The sequence below is a fragment of the Jatropha curcas genome, chromosome 3 (genome assembly GCF_041381405.1).
Source record: "Jatropha curcas cultivar XTBG-Jc1 chromosome 3, XTBG_Jcur_1.0, whole genome shotgun sequence".
Lineage (NCBI taxonomy): Eukaryota > Viridiplantae > Streptophyta > Magnoliopsida > Malpighiales > Euphorbiaceae > Jatropha > Jatropha curcas.
In genome coordinates, this window is record NC_143153.1 from 27,585,230 (window position 1) to 27,607,728 (window position 22,499).

The 22,499-nt window shown below is 30.3% G+C and overlaps 2 protein-coding genes and 1 pseudogene across 2 annotated transcripts; 2 read left to right on the forward strand and 1 right to left on the reverse strand.

Annotated features, from left to right (window-relative positions):
- The first annotated feature begins 327 nt into the window (after positions 1-327).
- LOC105650274 (valine N-monooxygenase 1) lies at positions 328-2,512 on the forward strand. Its single transcript, XM_089718768.1, has 2 exons — positions 328-1,393; positions 1,641-2,512. The coding sequence occupies exons 1-2, from the start codon at positions 404-406 to the stop codon at positions 2,268-2,270; spliced, it is 1,620 nt and encodes a 539-aa protein (XP_089574894.1). The 5' UTR covers positions 328-403; the 3' UTR covers positions 2,271-2,512.
- Positions 2,513-5,511: 2,999 nt separating this feature from the next.
- On the forward strand, positions 5,512-7,623 carry LOC105641723 (valine N-monooxygenase 1 pseudogene; annotated as a pseudogene).
- A 2,864-nt stretch (positions 7,624-10,487) lies between these two features.
- Positions 10,488-15,310, reverse strand: LOC105641724 (putative LRR receptor-like serine/threonine-protein kinase At5g10290). The gene is made up of 4 exons (XM_089719296.1): positions 15,307-15,310; positions 14,827-15,168; positions 10,938-11,332; positions 10,488-10,830 (listed from the first exon to the last, which is right to left on the reverse strand). Exons 1-4 carry the CDS (start codon positions 15,308-15,310, stop codon positions 10,516-10,518), a joined length of 1,056 nt encoding a protein of 351 aa, XP_089575422.1. The 3' UTR covers positions 10,488-10,515.
- Positions 15,311-22,499: the final 7,189 nt, after the last annotated feature.

Below are 22,499 nucleotides of genomic sequence, written 5' to 3' on the forward strand. Positions count from 1 at the left end.
TAAGTTGTGTACGGTATAATAACATTAAAATTGCTTTTCTTTATTGTTAAACTTATCCACAAAAACTTATCCACAGTCAAAGAAGATCGTGCAACGTTATTCTCATGTCGAATAACACTTACTCCTGTTCATTCCAGTTTTTAATTATTACTTGTTATATTTACTTAATGGGCCCCCAGATATGCGCGTTAGCTTTTAGTTTGATCATTTTACATTATAAAATAAATTATTTACAATAATACCTTTATCAAATCAAGATGTAACTCACTAATAATAAACCCCTATAAATACCCATCGAAAGCTACGTGCATGTTATCCAGCAAAAGCAAGTCTCTTCTCTTTCCTCTTTCACACGCTCATTCGCCGTAGCTCTGGACTTGAAATCCTTTAGGGAAAAACCAATATGGCCATGAACGTCTCTTCCACAGTTTTCCTTACCCCAGCCACCTCAACCTCCACTACCAACACCATCAAAGCTCTACTCGTCACCCTATTTATCTCCATTGTTAGTACAGTTATAAAACTTCAAAGGAGAGCTGCTCTCAAAAAAACCAGCAAAATTCTCCCACTACCTCCCGGCCCAAAACCCTGGCCATTCGTCGGAAACATACCGGAAATGATCCGGTATAGACCTACTTTCCAGTGGGTTGATCAACTCATGAAAGAAATGAAAACCGATATTTGTCTTATTCGTTTCGGAAGAACTAATGTTATTCCTGTCAATTGTCCAATTATTGCACGTGAACTGCTCAAGAAAAACGACGCCATTTTCTCTAACAGGCCAATGATTCTTTCTGCTAAAGAAATGAGTGGTGGTTATCAAACTACCATTGTTGTCCCTAACAATGATCAGTGGAAGAAAATGAGAAAAATATTAACTTCAGAAATTATTTCACCTGCTAAACATAAGTGGCTGCACGACAAAAGAACAGAAGAAGCTGATAATCTTGTATTTTATATCCATAACCAGTACAAGGCCAACAATAATGTCAATCTGCGACTTGCTGCAAGGCATTATTGTGGAAATGTGATAAGAAAAATGATGTTCAGTAAAAGATACTTTGGCGAAGCAACGCCAGATGGCGCACCGGGACGCGTGGAGATAGAACATGTGGACTCAGTTTTTGCTGTTTTGAAATACTTATACTCATTTTGTATTTCTGATTTCATGCCTTTCTTGCTAGGGCTTGATCTTGATGGACAGGAAAAATTTGTTCTTGAAGCTAATAAGACTTTAAGGGCTTTTCATAATCCTATTATAGATGAAAGGATTGAACTGTGGAGGAGTGGTCAAAGGAAGGAAATGAAAGATTTGCTTGATGTTTTTATTACTCTTCAGGATTCTGATGGAAAGCCATTGCTGACACCTGACGAGATCAAGAGTCAAGTAGCTGTAAGAACTTAAAACCTATATATTTACAAGCTTAAATATTTTCCTGATTCAAGATATTTTGATTTTTCCATTTGTTGCTTTTTTCCTTTTTCAAGAATTTCAATATAAAATAAGATGAAATGAAAAGACCCTCGATAGAACATAAATCTTACAAATTCAAGAAATAATAAATATGATATTTTTATTTAAAAAAAAATACATACATGTGTAGATCCTTACAAAATCCTGTATTACAAAAATTTTTCAGGAAGTTATGATAGCAACAATAGATAACCCTTCAAACGCAGTGGAATGGGCCATGGGAGAATTGCTAAACCAACCAGAAATTCTAAAGAAAGCAACAGAAGAAATAGACAGGGTGGTCGGAAAAGACAGACTTGTCCAAGAATCAGACATCCCTGATCTTAACTATGTCAAGGCATGTGCAAGAGAAGCTTTTAGGCTCCATCCTGTAGCCTACTTCAACCCACCTCACGTTGCTGCGCAAGACACTGAAATTTGCGGTTATTTGATCCCTGAAGGTAGTTGGGTCATGCTCAGCCGATATGGTCTGGGCCGAAACCCAAAGACCTGGCCTAACCCACTCAAGTACGACCCTGAACGCCATTTGAATGAAGGAGAAGTGGTTTTGACCGAACATGGCTTGAGATTCATATCATTTAGCACGGGAAGGCGCGGTTGCATCGCGGCTTTACTCGGAACTTGCATGACTACTATGTTATTGGCAAGAATGCTTCAATGCTTTACTTGGAGTCTGCCGGATAATGTCGAAAAGATTGATCTTTCCGAAGGAGTCGACGAGCTTTTTCCGGCCAATCCCGTGGTGGCTTTTCCAAAGCCACGTTTGGCTCTTCATCTTTATCCTACTTCGCCATGAATGAATGAACGGAGGGATATTAAGATATGCAATTAATTCAGAATACTTTGAAATCTGAAATAAATAAATAAAATCCGACTTGCATGGTTATTATGTAATTAGGAGGTGAAATTTATGAGTAGAAGTTGCATGTGGTGGCGGCTTTATTGATAGTATCTTTACAACGCTTTTGTATTTCATCAATGGCTTGCAATTGTTTCAATAAGTAAATTTGCTATTAATTAAAAAAAGTCTTTCTTTCATTTCTTTTAATTAATTTAGGCTTGCAACTTTATAATCTTGAACCAGTATTAGCATAGATGGAAATGGAATCATAAACAATCAGTCAGAATCCCAATAAATGTATATAGATCCAAAGGATTTGAAAATCAATTGTAAAAAGAAGAAGGGAGATAACAGAAGACCCATGCAAACCCATCGTTGTAAAGTTTTGATAGTTGAACGTGAAAGAATTTGTATTGTATGATTTACATTATACGACACCCTTCGTATAGGTGTACAAGGTATGTACAAAAAGAAAAAAAATGATCATAATAGAATGCACTAAAATTAAAATTAGATACATTAAAATCAAATTCATATAAACTTGGATCACTTAGATTTTATTCTAATATTGATATGGAAAATATCAATGGAGTAGATGAGTAGTCCGTATATAGAAGAGAGAAGAGAGGAGTGCGAGAGAGTTTAGAGTTGCGATGCTGATGTGCAGAATCTTGTTTGTCTTCGTTGACATAGATAGTGCTTCTTTCTCTTTTCACATTCACCGCAGAAATTAATTGTATACTTTCAGTGTGTACCAATGTCCTTGTAGTTAGTATAGTTGATCTAATTGTACAAATTGAAGTGTTTAATAGGATAATTTTATAAATTAAAGTGTTTGATAAATAAAAAAAAGTACAAAATATCATAAAGTTAAAGTAATAAAGTTTAAAATAAAATTATATATTCAGCCGTTTTTAAGTTTATGTTTACGTGTTATTATGAATAATTAATTAATTATTTAAATTTTTAATTAAATTTTAATATATTGTGGCATATTTTTTAAAAAATTGTCATGTCCATTACGTGTCATATTATGTCTCATTTCCCATGTCTATATCTATGCAATGTATATAAGAGAAGGCTTTACATTGAATACAGATTAGATAACATGAATTTTGTTATAAATATCTCATATAAGTCGTTAGATAACAGTAAATTTTGATTTCAATTGTGCGATGGTACAATAAAAGTATTTGCTTTCTTTATTGAAATTCATTCATAAAAACTTGATTTTATGCGTCAAAATCCCTCCAACTGTGCAAGTTTTATAATTTGACTTTATTTTTGATATTATTTTTATCAATTTTTCCTTAATATCTATCTTTATAACAATTAAATCCTCAATTGCAATTAAGGATGAAATTATAAATAAAAAAATATTTTCATTATTTTTTAAATTAATAATAAAAATAATATTTTCTGTTCCTTGAATATCTAATTATATTGACATATGGTTGATAGTCATGAAAATAAAATAATTAAGGACTTAGTTATATTTTTTAATTAAATGACTAATTATTTAAGTATATAACCAATCCAAAAATTACAACAATTAGGTTTTTTTTCATCCTTAAATATAGATAATATGAAAATAAGGTACGTATTTATATTTCTTTAGATTAATTTTTATGTCATGTTTCAGGATTTTTTTGTTCAGTAATATAAATTTATATTATTAAATTATTAGATAACGCATTTGTTTTAAAATTAAAATTTAATTTATGTAAGATTAATTGGATAGAGAAACGGAATTTTTTTAAAATTTTCAAAGTGTAACATGATGATTTAGAAATGTTGGAAATACTTTTTTTTTTATATTTGTAATTCTAGCATTAACCGCCATTGAAGTAAAATTAATAAAAAAAAATTGAAGTAAAATTACTATAAAACGTTCAAATTGAAGTAAAATTAATAAAAAAAAATTAAAATATAGGAAAATTGTAAAAACTAATAAAGTTCAAGAGTATTTTTGATATATTAGGCTTAAAAACTTTTATTATCAAAGGAGATTATATAACGTTATTTTGGAGTATAATTACTTAGTTCTTTCTAATTTTTACTCCATCTCTCTTATAATTTTTGTCCTGATTTGACTAACACATATATTAAGAAAATTCAGTTAATATTGTTAAATTATAATTTTTGCTTTGTCTTTTTTAATGTACCCTTATGTTGATATCTATTAAAATTAAATGATAAATGTAAAATTATTTCTGAAATTAATCGAATTATAATTAAACATTTGATTAAATAAATATTTTAATTTTGTTTGTATCAAGATTATTAATTCTAATAATGTAGTAGTTTGGTTGTTATATTTGTTGGTGACAAACATATTAAATAAAGGTAACAAAATAAACTTCAAGTATTATTTATTTCTAAAAAAGAAACAGGACAATAATAAGGGACTACTGGAAAAGAAAACTAGGACAAAAATTATTGAATGGATACTTTTAGTTTGTTCAGATTTTAACATTCATATATATTTTAACCGGCCCTTGAACCGTCGGTTCTAATTCAAAATTTTAAACCGACAGTTCCAGTCTGATTTCAATTCATCTACAGTATGGTTTGATTTCGGTTCAAAATGAACCGGTGGCCATACCTATTTACAGGTGTCATCTCCGTTTCATGCACAATCTCCCACTACCCTTCTCTAATGGCCACCATAATAGAATGAGCTGATGAGAAGGTCCAACTAAGTCTATTTTTACCTTGCTTGGAAACTGAATGTGATCTGATTTACCTGTGTTTATTTGAAGTTTTCCATATTTCAGTCTTCAAATGATGAAAAAAAATTGAAGTTTTCAATAAACGATGAACATAAAGATATTCTGCAAGTCTTAGGATTACTTTTCTCATTTCTTTGTAAATTATTAAATTGCTTATCCTAGTAAGTTAAAGATCAAAATGAACAAAATATCTCCTAGCGCTCTAATGGATTTAATTTTTCTTTACATAACTTTGCAAAATGCTCCTTTTCCTTTATGATAATTACAAGAAGATAAATCCAAAAGCTGAAGCATGAGGCAAAAGACAATTTAGAGAAACCAAAAAACTCAAAGTCAAGGGCTTTTTTGCTCCAAAAATTTCTTTTTTTCTCTTTTTTCTTTTGTCAGAATTGGAAAGGGGATTTTGTGTCTTTTCTTTCACATTTAACATCTAAAATTAATTAAGTTAAATAGAACAACAATATTACGACAAAGTAGTGTATTTTATAAAACACACAAACAGAGCAATTAATTAGCATAATATGGGGATAAGATTATAATTTTCCATTTTATTTTTTAGCTTGACCTAGAGATGTGAGTTGGCTTTTAGTTTGGTCATTTTATATTATTAAATAAATTATTTACAATAACATCTTCAGCAAATCAAGATTTAACTCACTAGTAAACCCTCCTATCTTAAGCTACGTAAAGCAAGTCTCTTCTCTTTCCTCTGAACTTTAGGGCAAAACCAATATGGCCTTGAACGTCTCTTCCACAGCTTTCCTTACCACAGCCGCCGCAGCCTCCCTCACCTCAGTCTCCACTACCAACACCATCAAATATCTACTTGTCACCCTCTTAATCTCTATTGTTAGTACAGTTATAAAACTTCAAAGGAGAGCTGCTCTTAAAGAACCAGCAAAAATCTCCCTGTACCTCCCTGGCCAGTCATGGGAAACATACCAGAAATGATCAGGTATAGACCGACGTTCAGATGGGTTTACCAATTCATGAAAGAAATGAAAACCGATATTTGTCTTATTCGTTTGGGGAGAACTAACGTTATTCCTGTCAATTGTCCGATTACTGCGAGTGACCTGTGATGGGAAGTAACACAAACTGACCTCACAACACAAACTTCCCCACTTGAATGAATCTATTAGGAGTAACAATGAGCAACATTAATCAAGCAACACAAGCTGTCCCAAATCATTCACAATCAAAAATAACATTCACCACATGAACACAAATCTTTTTACGTGGAAAACTCCTCCGGTATGAAGGATAAAAACCACGGACCTCTCCTCCGGTCCAAGAAAATAAAGTTCACTATCACAAATATTGTCTTACAACTTACAGCAAGCTACAACCATCAAAATATGTAGCTATACCGCAAACAACCACAAACAAATGTGTAGCAACACAATAGAGTGATCACAAAACACAGCTGTTGTTCTCAATACATTTAAAAATGTTCTACTCATCCAAAAATTAAACTGATCAGCCAGAATCAAGAGTTGGATGTTAGGAACAAGCTCACCAAAAATCAGCTCAATCCGACAAAGGATGACTGCCGAAAACGCTGAAGAAGATGAAGCTATGCAGAGTTGGAAGCAGAACAGGACAGCGTCGGATTCAGACCCAGAACTCAAGCTCTGAACCTCCAAATCAAAATCCCTACGGTGAGAATCCAGAACAGAGAGCAAAGAACAACATATCCAAAAATCACAACGATCCAACGGTTGGAACTCCGGGAATCGCCAGAACACGATGACTGGTGCTGGATGGGGTTGTGCAGAAAAACCCTCTCCTCTCCTCTGTTTTTCTCACACGATTTCTGGTTGTGTGTCGATCAAATGAGAGCCAAAAAATATTAGGAATATGGCTGTTAGTTGAGGGGCATAATTGTAAAACAATAATTAGTTAGTGGACTTCAAAATATGGGCTTTTACCACATAGGAAGGGAACCAAGCCCAACAACCTGCTCAAGAAAAACGACGCCATTTTCTCTAACAGGCCAATGATTCTTTCTGCTAAAGCAATGAGTGGTGGTTATGAAACTACCATTGTCGTCCCTAACAATGACCAATGGAAAAATGAGAAAAATATTAACTTCAGAAATTATTTCACCTGCTAGACATAAGTGGCAGCACGACAAACGAACAGAAGAAGCTGATAATCTTGTATTTTATATCCATAACCAGTACAAGGCCAACAATAGTGTCAATCTGCGAGTTGTTGCAAGGCATTATTGCGGAAATGCGATAAGAAAAATGGTGCTTGGTAAAAGATACTTTGGTAAAGCAATGCCTGATGCCGGAGCAGGACGCGTGGAGATAGAACATGTGGACTCAGTTTTTGCTGTCTTGAAATACATATACGCATTTTGTATTTCTGATTTCATGCCTTTCTTGCTAGGGCTTGATCTTGTTGGGCAGGAAAAATTTGTTCTTGAAGCTAATAAGACTTTAAGAGGCTTTCATAATCCTCTTATAGATGAAAGGATTGCACTGTGGAGGAGTGGTCAAAGGAAGGAAATGCAAGATTTGCTTGATGTTTTTATTACTCTTTAGGATTCTGATGGTTATTATATTTAAAGTTCTGAACTTGAAATATGAAATACATAAATAAAAATCGATTTGCATGGTTATTATGTAATTAATTAGGAGGTGAGATTTATGACTCAAAGTTGCATTTAGTGGTGGTTTGTTATTGAGGGTTTCTTTGCAACTCTCAAAAAAATTTGTCACAGCTACATCTTGTATTTCATAAATGGCTTGCAATTAAATCTGCTGTTAATTACAAAATTATTTCTTTTCATTTCTTTTAATTAATTTAGTTCGGTTGCTGCTTGCAACTTTATAATCTTGAATACGACTAAAGTGTTATTGGATTAAACCAGTATTAGCTTATTACTTACCTGTGCTTGAGTCTCCTTCACTAATATGCTTAAAAGTAAAGAAATAAATAATCTTGCTTTTGTAAAACAATTGTTTTTTCAAGTTCACCATTCAGTTCTATCATGGTTTCTTATAAGATTCGTAAAATATGTACTCTTTTCAGGGGGTGGACACAGATTTAAGGGGGCTGTGCCCCAAAAAAAAAAAAAAAAAAAATTTAACTTTTCAGTACAATTGTTTTGAAAAAAAAAATAGCTTTCTCCTCCATAATTAAGTAAAATTATTTTTTGGCCTCCTTAACTATTTAGACAATCTACAACTCTCTTTACTGAACTGAGAGGCTCGTTCTTCCACGATTGGTAGCACTCGTGGAAGGTCTGGTTTACTTGTTTCATCATCCATCTCCTAAGGGTTAAGAGAACTATGGCTAGGATAGTTGGTAAGGATCATAGAGAAAAGGAGTGAGTCTTCTTCCAGTGCTTGAAGCCGAGCGTATTGGAAGCAAAGCAAAGGCAAGGATCCAATCTCTCTCAAATCAAAGTAAGGAGTCTCCTTCTTCCGATAAGAAGAGTTCCCCGCTTCGGTGAAAAGAAAGAGTGAGAGTTGGTTAAGAAGCACGAATCAAGATCCACTGAATCGCTGCTTACTGTTTTGGCGCTCCCCTAACTATTTGGACTGAGTTTGGTACTTACTATGTTGAGAGATTCTGTTCTCCATTGAATATTTATATTGATTAGAATATGAGTATGGAAATCTAACATTTTTATTTCTCCACAACAATACCCATTTTATTATAATCTGTTCTAGGAAAGAAGTTATTTGATTAGCCTGTAAAACTTATTCATTTACTATTTAAAAAAGAAGTAAGTTCATAAAACTTTGCCATAAATATCAGGAATTATTCGTATATTATTATGCACAGATCCCTTCCTTCAAACACAGTTAGTTTTTCTTTTCCTTTCCAATCAACCAATTCCTGATGAACCAGTATAATAACAGAAGCAAATTCTCTCGAGATCCTAAGCCATGCCCATTTATCTTCATATAACAGCTCTCTTACTAATCTACCTTATATTTCCGTGGTACTTATCTTTTGAGTCAAAGGTAAAATATAAAAGACGAATAGTGCAATGGCTACTCCCATTAATACTGCCTCTTTTCATATTCAAAATCACTCATTACGCGCCGCTGATGGACTATTTCAGTCACTGCTCCTACGGCAAATCACACCAGTCAGCCATGCATGACCGGCGCCTCCTCCGCAGGTAAATTAGTCATACTTCTTAAATTAGTAATTAATATGCAGGCATTGTTGGGCAAAATTAATTATTTTAGTATGTTTATTTTATAATAGTAAAAAGAAAAAATAAATCCCACTTGAAAAACTTTTACCGAAAAAGACCTTTTAAGTATTTATATTAACTAGCAAGTCTAGAATTTGAATGCTAATATTTCTATCCTTTTTCAAATATCTTACTGGGCAAAGTTTTCATATAAATTGCTAAACAACCGCTTGTTAGCGTATAAAGAGAGATCAATCGCTAATTACCAATCCTTCTTCTAATATGATTTTCATGGCTGGCAATAGAATCTCCTATGCCCTAGAATTACTTTGCATAGATCCTTTACCATTCAAAGTATTTCTAATTCTTTTAGCCATTTTAATCTTCCTTTTCATGTCACGACCCCAATGTTACTCCTGTGTTGGTTTGTCAAAGGTTAAACCCACAAAACGTTGCATTATTAGTAAATGGGTGCTTCCTGTCACGCCGATTACGATGGTGTTGATCGTGCAATGCTTATCTTCTTCAAATGATACTTTCTCTGCCACTTTATCGCCATTGTTCTTGTTTTCTATCAGGAATTCGCATTGGTTTGTCTCTGCTTTGATTTGGCAGTTACTTGTTAGGGCATATTTCCAATTAACCATACGTCAGAAATTGTATTCTTCCTTTTAGTAAAATTTAATTCAATGTTGCAGTTGTTTTTTGAGGGAGAACTAATTGGGTATTAACAAAAACAAAAAGTTTCTTTTCTTTTTTATGAAATTTATTTGAAATTTCGTATTTTTATGTTTGGTAAAATGAAAATTTACTCAATTTCATTTTCACAGATTCCATTAGTGATTGAGATTTTAGTGTACTTCCTTGGAGCATAATTCTTATTATTAAGTCAAAAAACAAGTTTGTGTTAATTAATTAATATCTATTTAAATTGATTGATTCAAGATAGTTATTTTTATTTAATTATTCTCTATTCAAAAGCTATGAAATTGCAGTGGTATTAGAAATGTTGAGGACAAATTAGAATCGTTCTTTCTACTTCTTTTTGTATGTAAAGAAGAGAAATATACAAACACCAAGAAATGGTTTCATTATACAAACTGTAACTACAGAAATTTAACATGAAAAAGAAAAAACAATGGAGAAAATCTCACTTGAGCAGTCAAACTTGTATGAGATCATGGAGCATTTTCTTTTTTTCTTTTTTAAATACATGATCCTACATAAAAAGGAAAGGAAATATCAAAGCTGACCCAAAAAAAAGATACTACGGGCTTCAACAAATGCTGTAGATAATTCTGCAGCATTATCTTCCGCCAGATAGCTCCATAGCGTCCTGGTTATATAATGAATCTTCTCCCCAGTCAAATCTTCTTTGCAGCCTTTCATATTCTTGCCTGCGCGTAACCTCAATATGCTGCCACTCTTCCCATCTCTCAGCCAGAACCTCTCCTTCTAACATCCGTACCACCTCTGACATTGCTGGACGATCCTCCGGCGATGCTTGGGTACAGAGTAATGCAACCTGGATCATCATCTCCACATCCTGAACATTGCAATTTTTATTAAGGTTGCGGTCTACAATGGCATCCAGTCTTTTTTCCCTCTCGAGCTTCTTGACCTTCAAAAGCAAATTTTAGACTAGTATAAATAACTTTGTAAGTGTAGGTAGGAAGCAGAGAAAATACAAGCAAAATAATAATGCATTCTCATGCTCAGTTATCTCACATGGTCAAGCAATAGGACATCGTCCTCCTCTTCCAAGCGCGAAAAGTCAATTGCTCGTTGACCCGTTACAAGCTCTAGAATTATAATACCATAACCAAAGACATCTGTTCTCTCAGATGATTTCCCAGTAGATGAATACTCTGGAGCAATGTGGCCCATCGTCCCACGAACTTGAGTTGTCACATTAGTCTTTCTCACATCCACCAACTTCGCCAGGCCAAAGTCACCAACAACTGCTTCAAAATCTTCATCCAATAGTACGTTGGCAGCCTTCACATCCCGATGAATAATCTTAGGATTGCAATGTTCATGAAGGTATTCAAGTCCACGTGCTGCACCTAAGGCCACCCTTTTTCTTGTTGCCCAATCTAGAACAGGCTCCTCAGGTTTACGTTCTGCACCCAAGATTAAAACAAGTCAACCTAACACCAACGGCCGTTATCTTTTTAACTGGACAAGAATTGTACAAGATGTATAACCTCTGTCCCACTACAAGTGTTGTTTAAGTTTTTTTTTTTTTTTTTTTTTTTTTTTTTTTTTTTTTTTTTTCATATCCCACTTCATTTGTCAATTTAGAAAAAGCATTATTACTTGTTTCAACCTTTACCCTTTATGTTTGATATTTCCACTAAATAAGCATTAATTATTTATAGAGTTGATATAAGAGTATGTATTCAATTACAACTATTTTTCACTGAAATTAAGGTTATTTAATGATTTTCTTAATCCTTGTGCAATTATCTCAAACAACACTTGGGACGGAAGTAATATATATATATATATATATATATATTATTGAATTCAATGTCCTATTTTAAATTACATGTGAAAGAGGTGCACAAGGTTCATAGGAATCATATTCCTTAAGAATTCGATAATACAATGTATACTGGGTTTCCTAATCCTTGGCAATATAGATCAGTGCTATAACTATTTTCATGATCGGAACATAGTTTATAATTCCTATTCAAATACAAAATTCTTAGTAAACATACTGTACCATGTCAATTGCAGACAAAGCCTTTCCCAATGACACAGTGTTGTTAAATGATAATTAAAAATCAAATATTAACATTCAGCTGAATGGTAAATTCTCAAGTTCAACATGGATGAGTGTTTGAAATTCACCATCTTTCAATAACTATCTAATTTATTAGGTTTAGCATACAGCTTCCATGGTTGACAGTCGAAATAAAATTTTCTCATTCAAACATCCAACTTCCTCTTGTCCTCCACCATGTCCCTGATAATATGGATTTATCCTTGCCTAATCTCTGTAATAAAAGAAATCTAGAACGACATACTAAGTTGATAGGGAATATATGGTCTACTCCAAAATTATCTATTGAGCAGCTAGACACTCTTTGAAGTTATGGAATGTAGTACAAAGCATAGTGATGGCAGACGACTTGTTGGCTCAATGGTCAATTTCTAATCTCAGATTTTGATGATTAAAATAAAACAAATAAATTTAAATTATCTTTGTGCTAATATTATTTTATGCAAAATCCTTATGGGAAGAAATCGTACAAGGCAAGTCCTACATAGTGTGTGAAGATATTCGAAGACCCTAGTGGTTAGCTATTTAGGATACTTTGTAGGATAGAGAGAAAATTCATATATGAGCACATAAATTAATTTTTCTCTCAACAAAAATATTTTTCGGAAATTAGATTTTCCAAAATAAATTCTTTTCGAAAAATATTCTTTAAAGTTAAAATGATTTAATTTCCTAAAACTAAAGAGATTACGTCTCTAAATGTTTTTGGTAATAAATCATACACTTTACTTTTCGGAAATATCTTATGAAAATCTAAATGAACTTCAATTTATTCTCTTACCTTAAAATGAAGGGAGAATCTTTTCGTTTTTAGTAAGAGCAACCTATTCGAAAAATATTTTCCAAATAAAAATGCTTTCGAAAATCTTTTTTGATTATAAGAAAAATCGTCTTTCATTCTTCTTACCAAAAAGGATAAGATAAACTTTTGGTAACTAAAGATTTTCGTATCTTCTAAACAAGGAAAGCAAATATTCTGATTTCAAATGAAATATCCACTTTCCAAAAGTAAGAGACACGATGCTCTCTATAAATAGGAGCTTTCACGTCTTGAGCCATGGTGAAGTAAGAGTTTTCGTTTTAAGAGCATTCTCTCATTGATCAAATCTTTTTCTCTCAAAACTTACTCTCTACCCCCATTTTTCTTTTCATCTTTACACTTCACGTTTTTATCTTTAAAGAGAAAAGAATGTTATTAACTACTTTTGAAAAACGGTTCTGTGTTCTAAACGATTTTCTAATCTGATAAACTGTTTTTCATGTGCTTATATGTGCATTTCTTTCTGTCTATTTAGATTCTGTAATCTATAGTAGACAGGCTTTTTATTTGATAAACGTTTGTGTGTAATAGCTTAGGTTAGAAGCTATTGTGAAAGAGGCTATCAAGCGACCTTCTCCTTATGTGAGATTCTAATGTCTTGAATTGAGTTTCTGTACTCTGCCAAAAACAGAAAGGGTTGAGATTAATTAGAACCTTTGGAAAATCTAGTGGGATAAAAGGTAGATCTAGGTGTTGATCTATTGCCTTGTACTGTTGGTTTGTCCCTTACTCTTGAAAAGAGATAACATAGTTGAGGATCTCAAGATGAGTCTTCGGGAGTAGATGTAGGCGAGTTAGTGCCGAACCACTATAAATCACTGTGTTGATCTTTTAATTTCTGAAGTTTGCTTGATACTGCTTTTAATACACTTCTGTTTATATTTTAGAAATGCTAAAATTGTTAATGATTCAGATGCTCTAAAACTGTAATAAGTCTTATCTTTTCTGAACATTAGAATTCTGGAATTCTGATAAGTGAATATACCATGTTCTAAATCGTTATTCTAGTTACAGTATAGTTCACTGCTTGGGTTTCTAATTAATTTTCTAAACTTTATGAGAAAGTTCTAATTACAATAGCTTTCCATCATAAAGTAGTTCTGATACTTGATTAAGGTTTTGTGAAGCAGTTCTAAATTCGATAACTGTCTCTCACACAGTCTTATATGATTTTCTAAACTTTATGAGGAAATTCTAATCTCAATAGTTTTCCTTCATAAAACAGTTCTGATATTAGATAAAACATTGTGAAACAGTTCTAATTAATAGCTGCACTTTGCATTGTCTTTCTATCTTTTATGAATAGAACATTGTGAGGTAGTTCTAATCCATATTCTAATCTCACGAGTTCTATATTTTTCCGCTACACTTAGAATTTTATATTCTGTTTTTAAATTCTAAAAGATTTTTAGAAAACCCAATTCACCTCCCCTCTTGGGTTGTGCCATACATATGCGGGACCCACACGACTTTCTAATGCCAATTTAGTAAAGCTTCTCCTGTGCACCTTTGATAAGTATTTTATCAAATTTGAATCATTCTGAATTTTAATAATAGCAATCTAACTGAAGTATTCTTTTATCCACTCTGGAATAGACCTAAACAGGGATGTCAAATGGTATGCAATCAGTTGTTCTTAGTTTGCTCGATACAGAAAATCTACCTACCCCTCTAAGCATATATAACCTTAGGTATGCGTTACATCTCGAACTAAAAAAAATAATCTTTCTCGATAATCAGTTGATTAGGATAAAATTCTATCCTCTAGAAACCGTACATGCGCCTTTTGATGCATACGGTTCAACACAAATTGCGAAAACAAAAAAAGAATCAATGTGTGGATTCCAGCCCTCCTTTGACCAGCTATTACATGATCATTGAGCAATATGTTTGGCGCATGCTTTCAGGAATATATAAAATTAGCAACATCTACAATGCAGAAAATGCCAATGAATGAAAAAGCAAATTGTTAGTTGCTTCAATTTAAATATAAGGCAAACAAGTAATACCTCTTAGACGATATGCCACACTTAAATTCGGCATAAATGGATAAACTAAAAGGCGTTCTGATGGTGTTGTGCAAAAACCTATCAGCCGTAGTAGATTCCTGTGAACAGCTACGCTTATCATCTCAACCTCACGTTGGAAAGCTCCATCTCCTCCTGGAGTTTCAAAATCAGTTAAACGCTTAACAGCTACTTTCGTGTTATCTTGAAGCACTCCTTTATAAACTTTTCCAAAACCTCCCTGTCCAAGTATGTTTTTCTCGTTGAAGTTTTCCATCGCCAACTGTAATTCCCGATATGCAAACCTTTTCAATTGACCAAAAACAATTCTTCTGTCAACTTCACCTAAACCAAGAATAAAAAATCAGGTATTTTCAAGGTTTACTAAAGCTCCGTTTGTTTTCCTAAAATAATTTGCAGGAAATTTTTTTAAAATCTTCATATTTTAATACCAAATGAAAGAAAATAAATATATTTTAATACCCATATGTTAAAAGAATATTTAGAGTGTGTTGGGATCAATGCTTCCACTTATTCCCCTTATTTATTTTCACCACCGATGATCTAAGCTATTTTTCACAATATTTTATCGTATTATATTATCTAAGCATAAATATGCAAACTTTTATGTTTACAATGAATCAAAAAGAGGGAAAAATAAATTAAATTTAAGATTAATTACCTATAATAATCTTAGTGAAAGTTTAGAAATTCTAAAATATCCTTAGTTACTGATCAATTGATAATAGTTTGAGTTTTTAATAATCGATAAATTAGAGTTTTTAATACTTTTTTTATTCATTGTTTAAAAAAAATATTATTATATTAATATATTATTCTAATTGAATTTTCAATTTTTGATTATTTACGATATTAATTGTTTAAAAAATAGATTATTATTTTAATTTTAAAATAAACTTCAAAATGCAAAAAAAAAAAAAAAAAAAAAAAAAAAAACCTATAAAAGATATTGATTCACATGTTTATATATATATCACTTTCAAAGTTTTGAATTTTTTTTAATTTATGTCTATTTATCTATATTGAAGTTTTCCAATTTATATGGTATAGATTAAGGCAACATTTTAATTTTTTTTTCTTTTTTCATGAATATTGGTTGTCAAAATATCATATACTATTAGATCATTTTCAATTCCTGCGAAACAGGTTCTTCTATAAACATAAGAACCGCATACTAAAGGATTTTAAATAACTATATATTCTCTACATCTCAACATAAATTAATCAAAGCAAAACACTCTTAAAAAAAAAAAATCAAAAAATGGATATAATATGGTCCTCAAAGCTTTCAATTAATTGAAATTTGTCGATCTCAATACCGTTAATCTAAAACGGTATCAAATCCAAAATCAAAATGATCTTTTCTGTTACCGATCAGAATTTGTTTATGCTGAGGTTCAGGAATATTTGAGTTCTGTATTATTATTATTTATTTTAGAGTTTTATTTTTTTTATTTGATTTTCATGAATTCAAATCAATATCCAATAACATAGGATCATATTATTTAATTTTTTTAAAAAGAAATCGATGCTATTAACCTTATCATTTTCAAAAAAATTAAAGTCTAATCTTATAATTAATAATAATTCATTCATTTTATCTTCTATAATTATTTTATTAAATATACTTGGCTTTTAACGTTGTTCTATCATATTAAAATTAATTTAAGAAAAATATTATTTGCTTATTATTTGAATATTACAAAATTAATACTATTTAAGAATAAATTATAATCATACTTAATACTATATAAAAATAAATTAATGAGTATAAATTACAAAAAATACCAAACAATAACAATGCAACGCACGTGGTAAAAAACACCAAGTACTATTTAAGTTTTCATACATTTTCTAAATTGACTCTGTCAGTAATCGATATGAAATAAAGTGATCCTAGAGAACAAAACTGGGTCCCGCGGCTCATCCCGAGCCCCGAAGGCTAAAATATATTTTCGATTGGGCTTAAATTTATAATTTTCTACCTTTAAATATTTTTATTCGAACACGTTGAATGGTCAGCTGTAGTTCCTCAAGCCGAATGTTTAACAGTTTAAGGTCAAATGGCATAAAAAAATAATTCAAAATATTTTACTTAAAATTTTTAAAACCAAGTTGATGCCAAATATGTAAGTAATTCTTTTACATATAAGTAAATTTTAGTTTTCAAATCAAGTTTAAATAGCGAAAATGTTGTTTTTCATTGTATAAACCAGCTCAACAAATATGTATTAAATGTTATTTTTCATTCTATAATTCTCATTTTCTTTTTTAAGTATGAGATCACAAAGTATTTCTAGAAGGAGAGATTTTTTTAAAATTGTTGGAATTAATGGATAGGTATGGATACACCCATTATTAGCCATTTTAACCCGGATCCATTAATAATACGTGATAATAATTAATATGTCTAATTATTATTATGTGTATTTAAATAAGTGTAAATATCCTAGTTTGATATATTTTAGAGATTTTGTGTTTTAGTTGGATTCCTTCAACCTGTTAGGATTTGATGGTCTATTTTTAAGGCTGTTTAGTTAATAAATCCTGTTTCTTTAGGATGCTTAGTTGTTTTGTTTTATTCAAAGTTGTTAGCGTATTAGACTCCTTTTCTTTTTCTTTTTCTTTTCAGTTGTAATGTACATCTATATAAAGCTGACCTTCTTCTTTTCAGTTTTCTCTCATTTGATTGTCGAATTCAAATGTATTTCATTATAAAAGGTTTTACTAATTTGATAAAGAAAAATGCTATGTCTACTTTATAACTAACAATGAAAAGAGAATGAAATTCTCATTACAAATTAATTTTAGTGCCCATAAGATGACCAATTATATTCTTTATCTTAATGACTTTTAGCAAGGTTTCTTACTTCTCCGATTTATAGTTGGTGACTAGATGAGATAAATGTGGTTGAATTCCTTTAAATTTGTGTAACATGCAGATGGTCAGATGAAGCATTCCAATGTAAAGTCCAGTGATCAACCAATGCTAAAAAGTTAGTACTAATATGCGCTTTATAGATTAACTATTTAGTTGATGTGGAATTGTTAACAACTAGTTGGATTAAATCAAAAGAAATAGAAGATGATAAAGTTTAATTCTTGGTATACGTTTCTTGTGTCGGGCATGAGAGATTGACCCTCCAATATGGCATTATGGAGTAGATCGGCAGCCACCCTTCTCACTGCAACAATTATTTGGGAATTGCGTTAACTTGTCTACCTAGTTCAAAGCATTTCAATCTTAATGTACAACATGTGGACTACAATAGATGACTTCGAATGTGTCTAGCAATCTAGCCACATGCTCACGTTTGAGGCATCTAGCGTATTATACAACTTACAAGCCATCAATATATATATATATATATATATATATATATATATATATATATATATATATCAATAAATATCCTAAATCTCCTTATATTTTCTTAAATTTTCATTATCAACCTATGTTATTTAGAATATTTATGCAGATATAAATATAAAGGCGGATTTTCTACTATATATTCATCGAAATTTTAGCAACATCTCTCTGTGTAAGAGTGTTCAAGTGTACAAAATGGATAATCTAATATACAACTCAAGAACGGGGAGATATAAAAGATATTCTAACATAAAAACGACATTTTCATAATTATATTCAAATAAACAAATTTATTTCTAAATTATCTATCATAGACAATCCAATGTGCTTCATTTAATTAAGAATTATACTTGATAAGTTCTTTTAATGAATTGCACTACAGGTGCTTATTCTATGTAATACAAATATTGAAGGAAATTGCTTAAATATTAATAGCTGTGCATGGAAGGATATGTTTGGCCAAATTAGTTGTTTTGGTAGTTGTTAGTTGTTTGAGTACCGTTTAACGTTTAGCTGTTTGAATAACTTTTCATAAAACGCTAAAAGTTAAATTTTGTATGAATTAACTTTTTATAAAATACTAAATTAATATCTAAAAGTCAATTTAAACACTGTATTATCTAATACCGTAAAAAAATATTAAAATGTGCACAAGTTATAGCCGTGTGATTAGAAATTGTATAATTCACCTTCTTTCTACATCGTTCCATGCACCCCTACTACGTCCACATGCAGAGGCCCTTGGCGTTGATGGAAATATTAGGTGGCTATTGCATCCACGTAGTATAACTAATTGGTGGGTGGGTGATGTGATAATGATATGGGTACCAGAATAAGCATTAAAATATAATTTTTCTCATTATGTCAAAAAATATATATATATATATATATATATATATATATAAATATAAATTTAACCTATCCGAATCTATCACCTCACTTATATTCTAAATAAATGAAATTAAATATTTTTATTAAAAACACAATTATATACATACACATATTACATGGGCATGTCAATATATATATATATATATATATATATATATATATATATATATAAAAAGAAAATGTAATACCTGAAAAAATAAATAAATGATTTAATTAATTCCCCATTTCTTAATCACTTTCACTCACACAATAAAAAAAAAATTTTGATAAAAAGAAAAGTAGCATCTGCAATTCATCAATTAATATATGTATGACAATTTGAAATTTAACTCAAGTCTCGTGATGCGTGGGTCCCATCACTTTTATTGTTTATAGTGTTTATAGTGTTTAAGGGATTAATTTGATTTTAGGATAAAATCGTGCAACACGTAAAGTTTATAGTATTTTAAATGAATTACTTATACATATAGTCATATATTAGTATAAATCAGGAAATTATTTTTCAATCAAGAAATTTGACTTTTTTTATAAATAAATTTTAAACTTCACAGAAATGTACTGTACATGCGTCTAATGCATAAATTTGACTCTAAACTTTTGTCAATTATTTTTGTGGTCTCTTGAACTTTGTGAGAGTCCAATTATAACCCTACACTTTCACATTTCACTAATAATTATATCGCTCGTCAAAATGAAATATCTTGACTAAAATTCCATATCAATGACCCTATATTTTCACATTTCATTTTGGTCATGAGCATAGTTATTATTGAAATGTGAAAATGCAGGGTTATGAAATGTTCCTTGCAAAATTCAAGAGGCCACAAAAATAACCGCAAAAAATTATAAAATCAAATTTATGCATTAGGTCTTACCAATTAGACAATTTGTCAAATTAAATTAAAGAGGAAAAAAGAAAGAAAGGTTTAAGTTAAGTTCATTCATATATATATATATATATATATATATATATATATATATATATATATAGACCGGGGTGATTTCCGCCCTTATGTAAGTTCTTTCATGTTGTATATATATAATTATCACATTGATACCATTTTAAAAATTGATTTCATCTAATCATCTAACCTAAGTAAAAACATATTATACAAATTAAACATGTTTACTTGAATCCAAAACCTTCACTTTGAATTTTTGAATCCAAAACCTAGCTATAATTACTTGAATTAAACATGTTATACAAGTGTAACTACCGTTTTCAAGTTTTGGAATGAATGAAATTGAAATAGAATTAATTTACCTCCTCAAATAATTAAAAAAGAAAATATAAGATTATTGATGATCCGTTTGTTTCTGTAAAATAATTTGCTGGAAAATATTTTCCTCCTACAAAAATTTTTTCCTAATGACTTATTTTCCGTTGTTTAATTACAATATTGAAAATTAATTAAAAATATTAAAATCTTTATCTCATAAGATCATAAAAAATATTAATAATAATAGAAATTTTATAATTTAAAAATTTTATTATTAAATATGAGAAGAATGTAAAAAAAAAATCAAATTATGAAAGCCGTCGGTAGATAGTGGTGGTGGCCGGTGGTGGTAGCGAAAGGTGATAGTCGGTAGTAAATAGTGACTGGTAATGGTGACTACGAGGATTTATATATTAAAAAGAATATGAATTTTGGCATTTTAACAATTTTGGTCAATTCTTTTAATTGCTACAATTGATACCGGGAAATAATTTTTTCTTAACAATTGTAGCCTCCCTCCATCAACCTTTACTACGGTGCCGATGTGGGCATTAGTGGAACCCTCGCCATGACAAGTCACTTGTTGACAGTAAATTTGTAAGATATGATTGTTAAAAGAATTGGCCAAAATTGTTAAAAAAAGCCAAAGTTTAGAGTTTTGTTAAGCTAAAGTTTATTAGTTTACCAATTTTAGTCAACATTATTACATGCACACCAAGACATAACTCAGTGATAAGTGCATATACAATTTGGCAATAGATCCAAATTTTTTTATTAAAATTAATTTCTAATATTTATGTAATTTATTTATCAATAAATAATTTTATAACTTGTAATATTCAAATTTAATTTGATAAAGATAGTTAAATATTTAATAAATTTTGATTATAATATTTTTTATTTTAAATGATATATTATAATAATTAATGACAAACAATTAATATTATGCTAAAAAAATTTATTTTATTTTAATAAGAATTAATTGAGAATAATAATTATATGACAACAAAATAAATGAAGAAAAAAAATTTGAAAAGGAAATTATAATTTGAAAATTCGAAAAGTTACATTTTAAGATTGAGAACTAAAAGCATGAAAAAATGGTGTTTCGCAATTCAAGCAAAAAGATACTATTTTCTTATCTTAACTCATAAATATAATATACATTCTTAATATTGGAACACATGCCATCGAATCGAATAGGTAATCTTTTAATTAATTCCCCATTTCTCAATCATTTCTTAATCACTTTCACTTTCACTTTCACTTACACAATTAATCAATTAATATATGTATGACAATTATGGCTCCACATGGTTATCGTTTAAAATCAGCTTATGAATGCAACGATGACAATTTGAAATTTAACTTTTTTTATAAACAAATTTAAAAATTCACAAAAATATATTTTACGTGCATCTAATGCATAAATTTGACTCTAAACTTTTGTCGATTATTTTTGTGGTCTCTTAAACTTTGAGAGTGTCCAATTATAACCACACACTTTCACATTTCATTAATAACTATGTCTCTCACCAAAGTGAAATATTACTAAAATTTCATATCAATGACACTACATTTTTACATTTCATTTTAGTCATGAGAATAGTTATTATTGAAATGTGAAAATACAGCATTATGAAAAGTTCCTTGCAAAATTCAAGAAGCCACAAAAATAATCGCAAAAAATTATAAAATCGAATTTATGCATTAGGTCATTATTTATGAGAGTTGAAACTATCCGTTTGCTAAATTTATGTAAAAAAGACATCCATCACTTACCAATCAGACAGTTTGTCAAATTAAAGAGGAAAAAGGAAAGAAAGGTTGAATATCGTTTTACATAAGAAATATAAGTAGATTAAATTTATAATAAAAAAAGTAGATTAAGTTTGAATTTGTTAAATTTAATTTTCAAATAGAATTATTATATCAATATAATTCTTCAAATATATTACCATGAATTTTTGAAATTAAAAAAATTATCCAATCAAAATGTAGAAAATAAAGAAAAAATTAAAAAATTTCTCCAAAAAGAAAACGAAACTTACGGAGCCCATCCATTCAGCGCAAGTCGTCGAGAAAGATTGTTCTTTTACAAATAAAACACTGAATAAAGAGAAAGCTTAGAACTTTCTTCTTTTTTCAACTTTCATATATATAACATAAATGAG